Below are 12993 nucleotides of genomic sequence, written 5' to 3'. Positions count from 1 at the left end.
ATTGTCCAGTGTAAGATATATTTTGTACAAATGTATATAGGGGAGAGGAACATGCAAGGATATACAAGGATATAGGACACAATATAAAGATTTGAGAAACTTGTAAAACATACAGAACACCATGCCACCTCCTTTCGATAAACTAAAATATGTGCAAGTAACAGTGCGAGTATGAGTTTGTGCATTTCTCAGATAATTGAATTATATAAATAAACAACATATAAAAATGCACACCTAAAGATAGGTTGTGGATATCCCTGGGCTTGACATAACAGAGACATGCCGCCTAGAGCAGCAATCATTTGAGAATAGGAGGTGGCTGCAGATGGAAAAGCCGGTGCTCTTGCAGTTACAGGTTCTGCATTCAACAGGAAAAGATAATATCAGTAAGGAATATAGTATGTAAGTGAAATAAATACAAATAATGATATTATGAAAATACAAAATGAATTAACCTGAAAGATGGGACAGGATATCCTTGGGCCTGACAAAGCAAAACAAAATTGTGACCAAAATCTTTTATCACCGCCGTTGATTTGAACTCCGTTGAAAAGGTCGGGGCTTTTGCACCAATTGGTTCTAAAGACAAATGACAGAGATATTATTTGTTTATTCAATTATTGTATTACCTGAATGAAGGAACAGGGAATGCCTGAGCTGGACAAAATAAAGCAAAAGGCAGACTGAGCGGCCTTTCTATCCAGGACCTTTTCACATCGCTGGACAGGGTTGGTGCCTTGCCCCCCACCGGTTCTGGTTAATGGTTAGAAACGCATCCTTGTAATTTTGTGCCATCAAAACAGAAAATTGGGATAGAGTAAAAGGGCAAGAACTAACCTGAATAATGGAACTGGAAAAGCTTGGGCCTGACACAATATTGCAAAACTTATTCCAAGATTTCTAGATATTCCCGAAAACTTTACATCACTCGAAAATGTGGGTGATTTGGTACCAACAGGTTCTACAGAAAATAAATGTAAAATAATCATTAAACAATAGTTACCTGAATAAGGGCACAGGGAATCCTTGAGCAGGACAGAGTATTGCAAAATTTTGACGATAATTTCTCAAAAACCATGAAAACTTATTGTCAGTCGAAAAAGTAGGTGATTTTGAGCCAACAGGTTCTATAAAATGTAGAAAATAATAATCAAGAAACTTGAGAAAATATAATATTATGCATTGTTACCTAGATAAAGGGACAGGGAAGCCTTGCGCAGGACAGAGTAATGCGAATCCTTGATCTACATGCCTCACAAACCATGCTAGTTTATTGTCTGTTGCAAATGTTGGCGATTTTAGGCCAACCGGTTCTGAAATAGCAATTACAAAATTTCACACTCACTTCATAGTCCATTTGCCATTCCAAAACATCTTTGGTTGGGATATTAGGTAAGTTAAATATAATGAGGATAGTCTGTGACTGGATTATTACCTAAACAGTGGAACAGGAAAACCTTGAGCTGGACACAATAATGCAAATCCTTGGTGTACGTTTTTTACGAACCAAGCTCGGACGAACTCAGTTGCAAACGTGGGTGACTTTGAACCGACGGGTTCTGCGATTGAAAACAGAACAGAGATGAGAAATTAAATACTACAAATTATAATTAGAGTTACCTAAACAGAGGAACAGGAAACCCTTGAGCTGGACACAATAATGCAAATCCTTGATGTATGTCCTTTACATACCACGCGAGTTTGGAATCCGTTGAGAATGTGGGTGACTTTGAACCGACGGGTTCTGCGATTGAAATAGAACAAAGATGAGAAAGTATATAAAATAATATAATTTACCTAAACAGTGGAACAGGAAACCCTTGAGCTGGACACAATAATGCAAATCCTTGACTTACATCCTTTACATACCAAGCGAGTTTGAAATCCGTGGAGAATGTGGGTGACTTTGAACCAACGGGTTCTGCGATTAAAAACAGATCATAGATAAGTACCTACTTAAAGCTAGATTTCTGTTATTTACTGGTAAAGACCTGTCCCTTTTTAAGTAAGTTAATAATATATAAATGTTTAAACAATTACCTAAATAATGGAACTGGGTAAGCTTGTGCCAAGCATAAAATAGGAATACTGGAGTGCACGGGATGCTCAATAAAATCAATTATTTTTGACGGGAATTTGGGGGCGGCACTGCTAACTGGTTCTATATAAAATAAACAAATAATATATGTCATACCACTCTTGAAAATATGTGAAATACCTGAATGCTGGAACGGGATATGCTTGTGACGGGCAAATCAAAGTTAGGCTACTGCCTCCAACACCATCAAAGGTTCTACTCTTATCTCCGGTAGGAAACTTCGGCGGTACTCGACCAATGGGCTCTGAAGGGGTGTTAATTAAAATCAAAACTAGGAAGAGAGTATACCTAAACATTGGTACCGGGTACGCCTGCGCTGGACATAAGAGCGTAAGACTGCTGGCTATCATTATATCAAATCCTCGGGTTCTATCCATCGTTGGAAACTTTGGCGAGACTCGACCTACTGGTTCTAAACACATTCAACTTTATCTAATTATGCATTCAACATCATTGACATTACTCAAAATGTTGGGATTCGAAAGAGCTTCACTGGTCATACACAAAAAAAAAACAACAAACCTTACCGGTATGCCGGAACAGGGTACGCTTGAGCTGGACACAGCAATGTAACGCTTTTCGCATATTCATAAATATAACTTCTTCCAACCTCGACTGATGGGAATTTAGGTGAGACTCTACCCATTGGTTCTATCGATCAACAAGAGAGAAAATATTTAAAAGTCTAAATTTAGATAAGTGGTGGGTTGCTACCTGAATGCTGGAACGGGGAATGCTTGGGCAGGACATAAGAGAGTGAGACTTTCGTGTTGGAAGCTGCGAAAAGCTCGACTTGTGTCACCGGTAGGAAATTTCGGAGGAACTCGGCCAACTGGTTCTACAGAAAACAATAATTTAAATGCTTTGTGCTGGAAAACTTACCATTAATTACGCAGACAGTGTTCAGTGAATACCATCAGTGTTAAACTTTGACTGTAAACTAACCTGAATGATGGGACAGGGAATGCTTGAGATGGACATTGTATGCTCAAACCATCACCAATTTTAGTGTCAAATCCGCTGGTTTTCAATACTGAAGCAAACTTTGGCGGCACTCTACCCACAGGTTCTGGATAATGTGATTGAATAATGATTGACAAAGTAAAATGTCTTATTACTAATATAGCTTACCTAATTGCAGGAATAGGGTATGCCTGAGCGGGACACATTAACGTAACGCTCGAGTTGTATTCAAAATCAAACAAACGGCTTCGTTCTGAGGTTGGAAATTTGGGTGGAACTCTTCCCATTGGTTCTGTGTTAAGTGATATAAAACAAAAGATTCTTATGGTGGTGCTACACGCTTGCATACGCTTGTCACAAGTCGCTTGTCCAAATGCTTGGCCAGCATCGGCAAGTCAAACGATCGTGTTAATGCCTCGCAAGCGTTTGCCAACCGTGTAACACCGCCATTAAGTGTGAATTTATTTAAATGTTGTTCTTACCTAATTGCTGGAATAGGGTATGCCTGTGCTGGACACATTAATGTGACACTTGAGTTGTAAATAAAATCGACCAAGCGGCCCCGATCCATGGTTGGAAATTTAGGAGGAACTCTTCCCATTGGTTCTATATGACGAGATATGGAAATAATAACAAGCGAATGATTTCTTATCGCTGTGGCTTACCTAATTGCCGGAATAGGGTATGCCTGAGCGGGACACATTAATGTTACGCTTGTGTTATATACAAAATCAAACAAGCGTCCTCGTTCCATGGTTGGAAACTTAGGAGGAACTCTCCCCATTGGTTCTGTGTTAAGTTAAAAATAAATACACATAATATGATGGAAACAGTCATGATTTTGGTTCACCTCGGACAGCACTTGAGATAGTAAGTGTTAATTGATGCTGAAATACTTAATACCTGAATGCTGGAACAGGGTATGCTTGCGCTGGGCACAGAAGGGTGAAGGGCAAAGCTACTTTAGCACTAAACATCATCCCAGTCTGTACTGAAGCGAACTTGGGAGACACTCGCCCCATGGGCTCTGTAGGAAAATGACGTAAACGAAACATTAATAGAGTGATGTTTTGTACCTGATTGCCGGGACAGGGAATGCTTGCGCCGCACATAGTAGCGTGAAAGGTTCGGTGACCCTTGCATAAAACAAGGTTCCCGTTCCTATAGAAGCAAACTTGGGAGGCACCCTGCCCATAGGTTCTGAGGGAAAATGGTTTTACATTATGATTTTTATACCTGATTGCCGGGACAGGGAATGCCTGCGCTGCACATAGTAGCGTGAAGGGTTCGGTGATTCTCGCAATAAAGATAGTTCCCGATCCAACTGAAGCAAACTTAGGTGGCACACGGCCCATGGGTTCTGAGGGAAAATGTTTTTAAATTATGATTGTTGTACCTGATTGCCGGGACAGGAAACGCCTGAGCCGCACATATTAGCGTGAAAGGTTCGGTGACTCTCGCAAAAAAGATTGATCCAACCGAAGCGAACTTAGGAGGCACTCGGCCCATGGGTTCTAGGGGTAAAGAGTGATGAAAACGTGTTTAATTGCGAAGTGTTTATAAAGCTTACCGAGACATGGGCACTGGGAAAGCCTGGGCAGCACATAGCAAGGTAAGATTGTCGTCGATTCGGCTTCGGAAGCCACTTGTCGTTTGTGCATTGGGAAATTTCGGAGGAACTCGACCGACTGGTTCTGATATATAACGGATATATTTTTTTACATGATATAACTTCCGTAAATGTTTGTGTGTAAAGGAGATTGAGTGTGTTATTATATACTATCATAATGTTTTCAAATGAATTTACTGATCACCTCACAGTGTTTTACGATAGAGGCCAATCAAAATAACATTTGTTTAATATAAATACATATTTATAATAAAATATATATAATTCTGGTATTTGGGTACCTGAAAGATGGAACAGGGTACGCCTGAGCTGGACAGAGGAGGGTGAATGGTTCAGTTACTTTTGCACCAAAACTAATCCCGGTTATGACAGAAGGGAATTTGGGAGAAACTCGTCCCATGGGCTCTGCAGGAAAATGATTCGAAATTGATGAGAAATATTGACATATTTTTTACCTGAATGCTGGAACAGGGTACGCTTGTGCCGGGCACAGAAGGGTGAAAGGCTTTGTTTCTTTTGCACTTAACATCGTTCCCATTACATCAGAAGCAAACTTGGGAGAAACTCTTCCCATAGGCTCTGCAGGAAAATGATTTTAGAGAAATGTTAATTGATCAAAGTTTATACCTGAATGCTGGAACAGGGTACGCTTGTGCCGGGCACAGGAGAGTGAAAGCCTTAGTTATTTTGGCACTAAACATCGTTCCCGTTAGATCAGAAGCAAACTTGGGAGAAACTCTTCCCATAGGCTCTGCAGAAAAATGATTTTAGAGAAATATTAATTAATTAAATTTTATACCTGAAAGCTGGAACCGGGTACGCCTGCGCTGGGCATAGAAGGGTGAAAGGCTCTGATATTCTCGCGCTAAACATCATTCCCGTTAGGACGGAAGCAAACTTGGGAGACACTCGGCCCATGGGCTCTAAGGGTAAAGAAGCGTTTAAAATCTATTAACGTACCAGTGTTACTGTTATGTATAGGATTTAAACCCACAACCTCTAGCGGATGATGTTAAGAGTTTTGAGTGAATGAAAAGTTTTCATATAAGCTTACCTAGACATAGGCACTGGAAAAGCTTGGGCCGGGCATTGCAAGGTTACACTTTCACTGATTCGACTTCCAAAGCCACTTGTCGTTAGAGCGTTGGGAAATTTCGGAGGAACTCGGCCAACTGGTTCTGTTCAAATGTTGGGAGAGGGTATAAAATAACAATATATCGCTTACCTTTACTCAAGGTCATAAATTAGTTCCTGAACCACTTACCTCCGTCAAAGAGGGAAACACACCATTAAAAATATAATAATGTCATAAATTAAACCATTAGGGGACAAGGATTCATATAACTACAGGAAGGAGGATTGATTTTGTTCTAGTTAACAGGATTATTGAGTCAGTATTGATTCTTTGGCAATAAGACGTTTGGATTTTACGAACTTTAAATTAACTGGCAAATCACTGAATAAATTATGTCAATTTTGCAGGGTACCCTATCCCAACATTCAGGCAACGTTTGTTTATACATCGTAATATATTGTGTTCAGGGCTAAAAAAATGCTTTACATAAATAGAAAAATGTTGAATGAGATATTATATCGAAGTGCCCTACGAAAACTACTCTATTTAGAAATCTCTTAGTTCAAAGGAGCAAGCTTAGAAAACAATATCTTCATAGAATCGTCATAAATTATCCCGGAAAAAATAACAAAAAATTTAAATTACAGGATAATTTATTACATAGATACGATAAGCATTCTTTGAAGTCTACTCCATTAACGTGACTAGTTTACAGATAAAGTTAGTTGCACAACGCAGAGCATGTCGATATCTAAGCTAATTAAATGTCATACAAATATTTTTTTAGCCCATAACACCACAATGTGGAATGATAAAAATTAACAAATTTGCTGAGAAAAGATGTACATATTAATTAATTGAATGACAGCAGCAAATGTGTTAATTTTTTTGCCATGTCCGACACCTATAAGGGATTGAATAAAACACATCTCTAACCTAATCATTTTAGCCCTTTAGGTTTTTATAGTTAATTTTTTTCAGAAACAGTATTTAGTATTCAATCATCTCATAGGTGAAATTAATAGGCAAAGTAATTGGCATAATGATTTTTCAAACAAGCAAATATTCAGTAGATTTAAAATTAACATTTCCAAATAACATTTTCACAAATTAATAACTAAGTAACTTTATTCTTTCACACAAACAAATTGTAATAAGTAACTGAATATTTGCAGCGTTTGGTGAATAAATGCATTTTTATTTAATTGCATACTAAAAACTACACAAAAAGGATAAAAAAACTAAGTTTTACAAAAGAATGGTAAAATAGACAAGCTGAAAACTATTTTATCAAAAATTAAATTGAACTTGAGTTAAATTTATTGACTTATTGAATGGTGGTTGTTAAGAAAATAATAATTTACAACCGTGTTATTTAAATCTACGTTAGTTATAATTAATTAGAAATTTAATGCATTTATTCAATTAAATAAATAAAAAAACTGACCAAGATTTCTTCAGCAGACTCGAAGAAAAATACCGAAATATTTAGTGATCGTCGTGAAATTGATATGGATAAGAATTTATATTCAACTGTTTTCAGCTCATAGTGTTTGTCATTTCCATCGTGAGGTAGGGTATTTTTTAAAATCAATTTTAACTGTTTAAATAAGACGCCATATTGATTGTTTCAAAATTTTTAAAAATTTCAAAAACAAATGATGTTGAAACTCGGGCGAAGCCGGGAATAAACTGACGATTTATAAGTTTCGCCCCATACTAGTTTCAAGTAATTACTAAAAGCTCCCGAACAAAATTATTTACGTCAATCATGACAAACTCATCCAGACAAAGTTTTTAATCAAATCATTAAATTTACGAAACTTTAAAATAATTGTTTATTTTACGGAACAAGAGACGTCAAAATTGGTCATTTGTAAAACTTTAAAAAAATCGAGTTTTTCTTTTTGGAAAGCTTGGTCAGTTTTTCAAGTGTGGCTTAAAAAATACAAAAAAAATGGTAAAAATTCTTACCAGTGATGACAAGTCGTCCTTTAGTAGCGCTCAGTCTGGTTTCTCCGGTAAGCCGGTGTCGGGTGCGACACTGGTAGGACTTATAGCCATCTTCAGGCCCGACATCTCTAATGTGCAACTCTCCGGATGGTAAAACCAAATACTTTCCCTCTGAAGAAAACAATAAAATCGTTAATATCGTACAGTGGTTAGGATATAAATACAAAGCATTCAATGAAACTCAGTTCAACTAATTCATTACACAATTTTTATAAACAATTTAATAGGTTTTCGATCACAAAACTGGGCTAATGCTCATATTTTGGCGCCCAACTAGATTGATAACCAAAGTTTTCTCATGGATGAATTGAACTAAGTTTTAATTAATTTAAAAAAAAAAGATTTTAAAGTTCAGCACAAATATAATGCGCAGTGTGCATTTCTTTAATTAAACAAAGTGATTTGAGATATATTATTAATATTTTATGTTAGAAAATTTTTAAATTTGTTTCGACCAAAAGAGGTTTCTTCAAAATATTTCAAGCATGCATTTATAAACTAGGTGAAGAGAGGAATCAAGGAAAGGTAGGCCGTGAAGCCCGTGGAACCAGAGGAATTAAAATGAAATTTAGGAAAAGATTTGGAGAAAATATAACAAAGAAAATCCTACATTCAACCGATTCACTGGTTTTTCGAAAAGCTGCAAGAGAAAAAAACTTTTTTTTCCGCGGCGCCGCAATAAGCAATACCATCAAAGTAGAACTTTTTTATAATTTATTTTATCATACTCAACCTAATCGGAAGTGCAATACAAATCTAGGAAACCGTTTTAAAAAATAGGGAAGACTTGACGAACGCCAACTCTAGAATGGGAATTGGCTCATTGACTAATTAAAATTGATATAAACCGAACCATTGGGATCCGCTTTATTGTCGGGAAAGATTTCCTTAGTAGCATCTCCCTCGCTCTCAATCCAAGAGACCACGGCGACGTAGTCAGCTACAAAGCTGGGGATATGGCATTTCAAGATGGCAGCATTCCCTCGCAAAACATACTCCTCCATCAAACTTACGGCATAGGACTGAGCGACCACTGAAAAAGAAATATTTCGAAACTAGAACGCAGTCAAAACATAGTTTACCGATGGGGAAATCTATAAATATCTACTTAATCAGATAAAGTAATATTTTCGAACTAGAACGCAATCAAAACATAGTATACCGACAGTGAAACCTAAATTGGCATAATCCGCTATACTGCAAGAACTGAGTCATAAAAAAACGAATGTCATCAGTATTAAGTCACTAGTTATAAGTCTTAGTTGTAAGTCACCAGCTACTTTTTATAAGTCTTAGGTGTAAGTTACTAGTTATAAGTCACACTTGTAAGTCAATAGTTATAAGCCATTATTAATAAACCTTAGCTGTAAGATATTAATTATAGGCCTAAGTGATAAGTTATATGTTTTTATAGATAAATTAAGTTGTAAAGCGTCCTTGGAGTGATTTTTTCACGCAAAAGGTGCTAAAGAAATAATCCATTTATTATTATTGACTTAAAAATAATATAAAAACGAAGAACGGAAGACCTCAAGGCCTCGATATGGGACCATTGGTGTTGTTCCTCTGGATAATGCCACAGAAATTATTTCTGCCGACCAAAATAAAAGCAAGAGCAAGTAAGCAAGAATAAACAATGAACGTGGTTGTCAAATTGTTGCTATACATCAGAAGAACACTGTTTAGAACTTCGTCAGAACACTTGAAAGAGAAGTAATTTTGATTTGCCGTCAAGTGTGACTAGACAAAGACGACGTTTTAAAGAATGGGGTCGTTACGTCATAGACAAAAATATGAAAATATTATCATGTATTTTTAGCGAGAAATGTATCGACCCGTAACCAATTAAAAAATATATAATCCTAGCTACTCATAACAACTTCTCTGTTTGATCTACAAACTTGTACGTAGTACGTTACGTTGTTAATTATTAACCATTATGGGCAATTATTATTAATTGAACCGATATCATTGTCAAAATATAGTAGTCACTAGACACGAGAAGTGAATAAAGGTATATAGGGTGTGTGTGAGTTTTTTTCACCTCAAAATTTACCAATTTATTGAATTACGGGAGAAAAATATAGGGAGCGCATGTAGAGGAAGGATAAGTTTGTAATCTGTTATGAACTCGCGAGGAGTACCATAATCTGATGGGTAGACATATTCCCCTCCTGCAGTGTCTTGCCAGGATATAATTTCCACGTGATCGCTCACGAACGAAGGGATGTGACACTTGAAAACAGCAGCATTTCCCTTGATAACGAAAAGATCGTACACCTGCGCTTCGTAATACTGGTTCACAGCTAAAAAGAGCAAACGAGTAAAACAAATTAAAATAATGAACGCCACATTATGCAGGACAATTATACAGAAGTGTATAATTATGTTCAATCGTTTTCTTCCTACGTCTAATGCTGAATGGCTTTCTAACAGCTGCAGCTGTGAGCGGTCAATTTGGAAATAAGGAAGGGAGTAAAAGAGATAGGGGACAGGACAAGGGAGATGCTCAGGCTTTTATACCATCATCAGGCGATGCCTCTTCAGAGGAAGAAGAGGTATAGGAAGTTCCGTCGTTCATGATCCACTCCAAGATCTGGACGTAGTCCGCCACAAAAGACGGGATCAAGCATTTCACAATGGCCGTGTTGCCTCGTAAGACGTATTCATCGATTACGCGAGGTTCGTAGGTTTGATGAACAACTATAAAAAAATTCTGTTTAGTTGGACGAAAGAAATGGTCCAAAAAGTTTAAAGAGTTTGATTAATTTCTGGAAAAACAAACGCTGGAAAACATTATAAAAAGGTAGTTTTTTTTCAGAATATTGTAAAACCTTCAGCATAAAATAAGAGGAACCGACAGAGCTTCAATCTTTTTGAAATGGAATAGGACTTCGGAATGGATTTTGGAATTTTGGATCTAATTTACATCACAATTTACCATCATCGGCATTAGTAATGTTGGCCAGGAACACAGCCCCGTCGTCAGTTTGCCAGCTGGTAACTTGGACAAAGTCAGCCACAAAGGAAGGGACGATGCACTTGAGCAGGCCCGTGTTGCCACGCAGAACAAACTCGTCGTTAACGCGCGCTTCGTAGAACTGGTGAACGGCTAAATAAATCATACAGTCATGAGCTTGGCGGTAGATCCTATTTATTTACTAATTGATTGCGGTATGAATTTCGACAAAGCTGCATAAATTAAAATAAACAAACAGGGATTGTCCTGGTAAGGAAACGGAAGGTAGTTAAGGTCAAGTGTTCGTGTGTTACCATAATCAGCGCCCGGATAATATGAGCCCCCTTGAGAATCTGTCCACATCTCAACGACGACGAAGTCCGAGACAAAACTCGGCACCTCACATTTCATTATGGCCGCATTCCCTCGGATGACATACTCATTGTCCGCTTCGGCCTCGTATGATTGGGCGACAACTGCGATTCATAATTGAGATAATTTGATGAAAACAAATTGGCATGGTGCAAAGCGACGGGGACGTTGGACTAAACTACAACCGTGATTTACTTTTGCTCGCTTGCCATAACACCGACCTCAAAATAACAGCTATAAAAATCGTTCAATAACATCGTCAAAAACAGGAAACGAGGATTGTAAGACAAGCTGGTTGCCCGTTGGGAATTGGAATGGGAGAGGATTTCGATGAATTGAGGACACCAGTGATTTACCATAGTCAGTTTGAGCATCTGATCTAGTAAAAACTTCATTCGTATTCGAAATCCAAGCGTCAACAAAAACGAAATCTGCCACGAATGAAGGAATTTTACATTTCATGACGGCCGCATTTCCCCTTATCACGTACTCGTTCTCGGCTTCAGTGGCGAAAAACTGAGACACCACTGAAATAAAATTATATGCATTTCAAAATAAATCATAGCTAGGGATCAGGGGATGTTGGAATCGGAAAGGAATTTGGAAATTGGTGAAGATTTTGAATTTTCGTTACCAAGGTCACCGGAAACTGTTAAAATTTGGCCAGCCTCGTCGATCCAAGACTCAACCTTTACAAAATCAGCGACAAAGGATGGAATGGAACACTTTAAAACCGCAGTGTTTCCCTTTATAACGTATTCTGTTAAAATCTCAGCTTCGTAGAACTGGTTAACAACTGTGAAATTTAAAAAAATAACAAAAAATAAGCGACAAAATTTATTAATGACCAGGAATTGGATTTGCGGATTGGATATTAGGAAGATGTGTAAGTATGACATCGTGCTAGATGCGTTACCAATATCTTGGGTAGGTAGGTACTCTGATTCATCCGACCCGACCCACGCCTCGACCTTCACAAAGTCGGCTACAAATGATGGTATGTTACACTTCAGAACTGCAGTGTTTCCGCGAATTACATATTCCGACACCACTTCAGCCTCGTAATACTGGTTCACAACTAAAGAAGTAAAACTGGAATTAATAAGTAAACTAGTAACAAGGGAAAGAAACAGGATCTCGGAGGTCACGAGGAGTAGGATTTATGGAAATTAGAATAGTACGCTGGTAAATTAGTACCGTCTACTGAAGCTGAAATAGTTTCCATTGAAAAAGTGTTTCCAGAGTTATCTTGCCACGACAACACGGAAACAAAGTCTGCCACGAAAGATGGGATGGAGCATTTCAGAACTGCAGCATTCCCACGGATGACATACTCGTTGTTGACTTCTGCTTCGTAGAATTGCTGGACGACTGGTGGAAAAACCGTAAATTGATTTGATCATTTCTAAACAGGAGAGGAAGGAACGTGTTTCTAATTACTATTGAAACACGTGAGGTAGAGGAGATTTGGAGGCAAGGAAGTGAAGCTGGATCAAAAGCAGATGGAGAAGAAAAAACAGACCGTAGTTTTCTCCTGGGTAAATATCTTCACTTTTGTCTGTATGCCAAGACAAAACGGTAACGAAATCCGCTACGAAAGATGGGACTTGGCATTTCAAAATAGCGCTGTTTCCGGTTATGGCGTATTCTTTGTTCACATCAGTATCGTAGTGCTGCGATACAACTAACCAACAACACGTTAATATTCAATCATAACACCACCAACAATAAATAGTAACACAAAAACTATAATTAAGTTCAATCATTACAAAGAAGGCGATAATGACCTGAAATAAAAACGAATTAAGTAGTTGGAAACAATGTCAAAAAAAGTGAAAGAGGAAGCATTGTACAGAAAATTTCCCACAGAAAGTTAGCTACCA

At 37.7% G+C, this 12993-nt stretch overlaps 1 protein-coding gene across 33 annotated transcripts in view; it reads right to left on the bottom strand.

The window, feature by feature from the left end:
• Dscam1 (Down syndrome cell adhesion molecule 1) overlaps positions 1-12993 on the bottom strand; it is a 175663-nt gene that overhangs the window by 64828 nt on the left and 97842 nt on the right. For 14 of the 33 annotated variants that reach the window (XR_016302632.1, XM_089635732.1, XM_089635721.1 and 11 more), the window contains exons 5-6: positions 8633-8812; positions 7741-7890 (exon numbers count right to left, since the gene is read on the bottom strand). Coding sequence is in view for 31 of the 33 variants with exons in the window: in XM_089635732.1 (XP_089491858.1) it covers positions 7741-7890; positions 8633-8812 (330 nt within the window). In the remaining 2 variants the exon portion in view is untranslated. Of the gene's footprint in view, positions 1-837; positions 962-2218; positions 2343-2625; positions 2750-3043; positions 3168-3964; positions 4089-4631; positions 4668-7740; positions 7891-8632; positions 8813-9923; positions 10086-10302; positions 10483-10720; positions 10892-11466; positions 11638-11744; positions 11907-12026; positions 12189-12632; positions 12795-12993 lie in introns of those variants that run through there. The other 19 variants (XM_089635741.1, XM_089635742.1, XM_089635735.1 and 16 more) reach the window with 19 other exon arrangements.

The sequence above is a fragment of the Hesperophylax consimilis genome, chromosome 9 (assembly GCF_061612785.1).
Source record: "Hesperophylax consimilis isolate HC1 chromosome 9, BYU_Hcon_1.0, whole genome shotgun sequence".
Classification (NCBI taxonomy): Eukaryota; Metazoa; Arthropoda; class Insecta; order Trichoptera; family Limnephilidae; genus Hesperophylax; species Hesperophylax consimilis.
The sequence above is the reverse complement of the archived record's forward strand: the minus strand, read 5'-3'. Positions and strand labels throughout refer to the sequence as shown.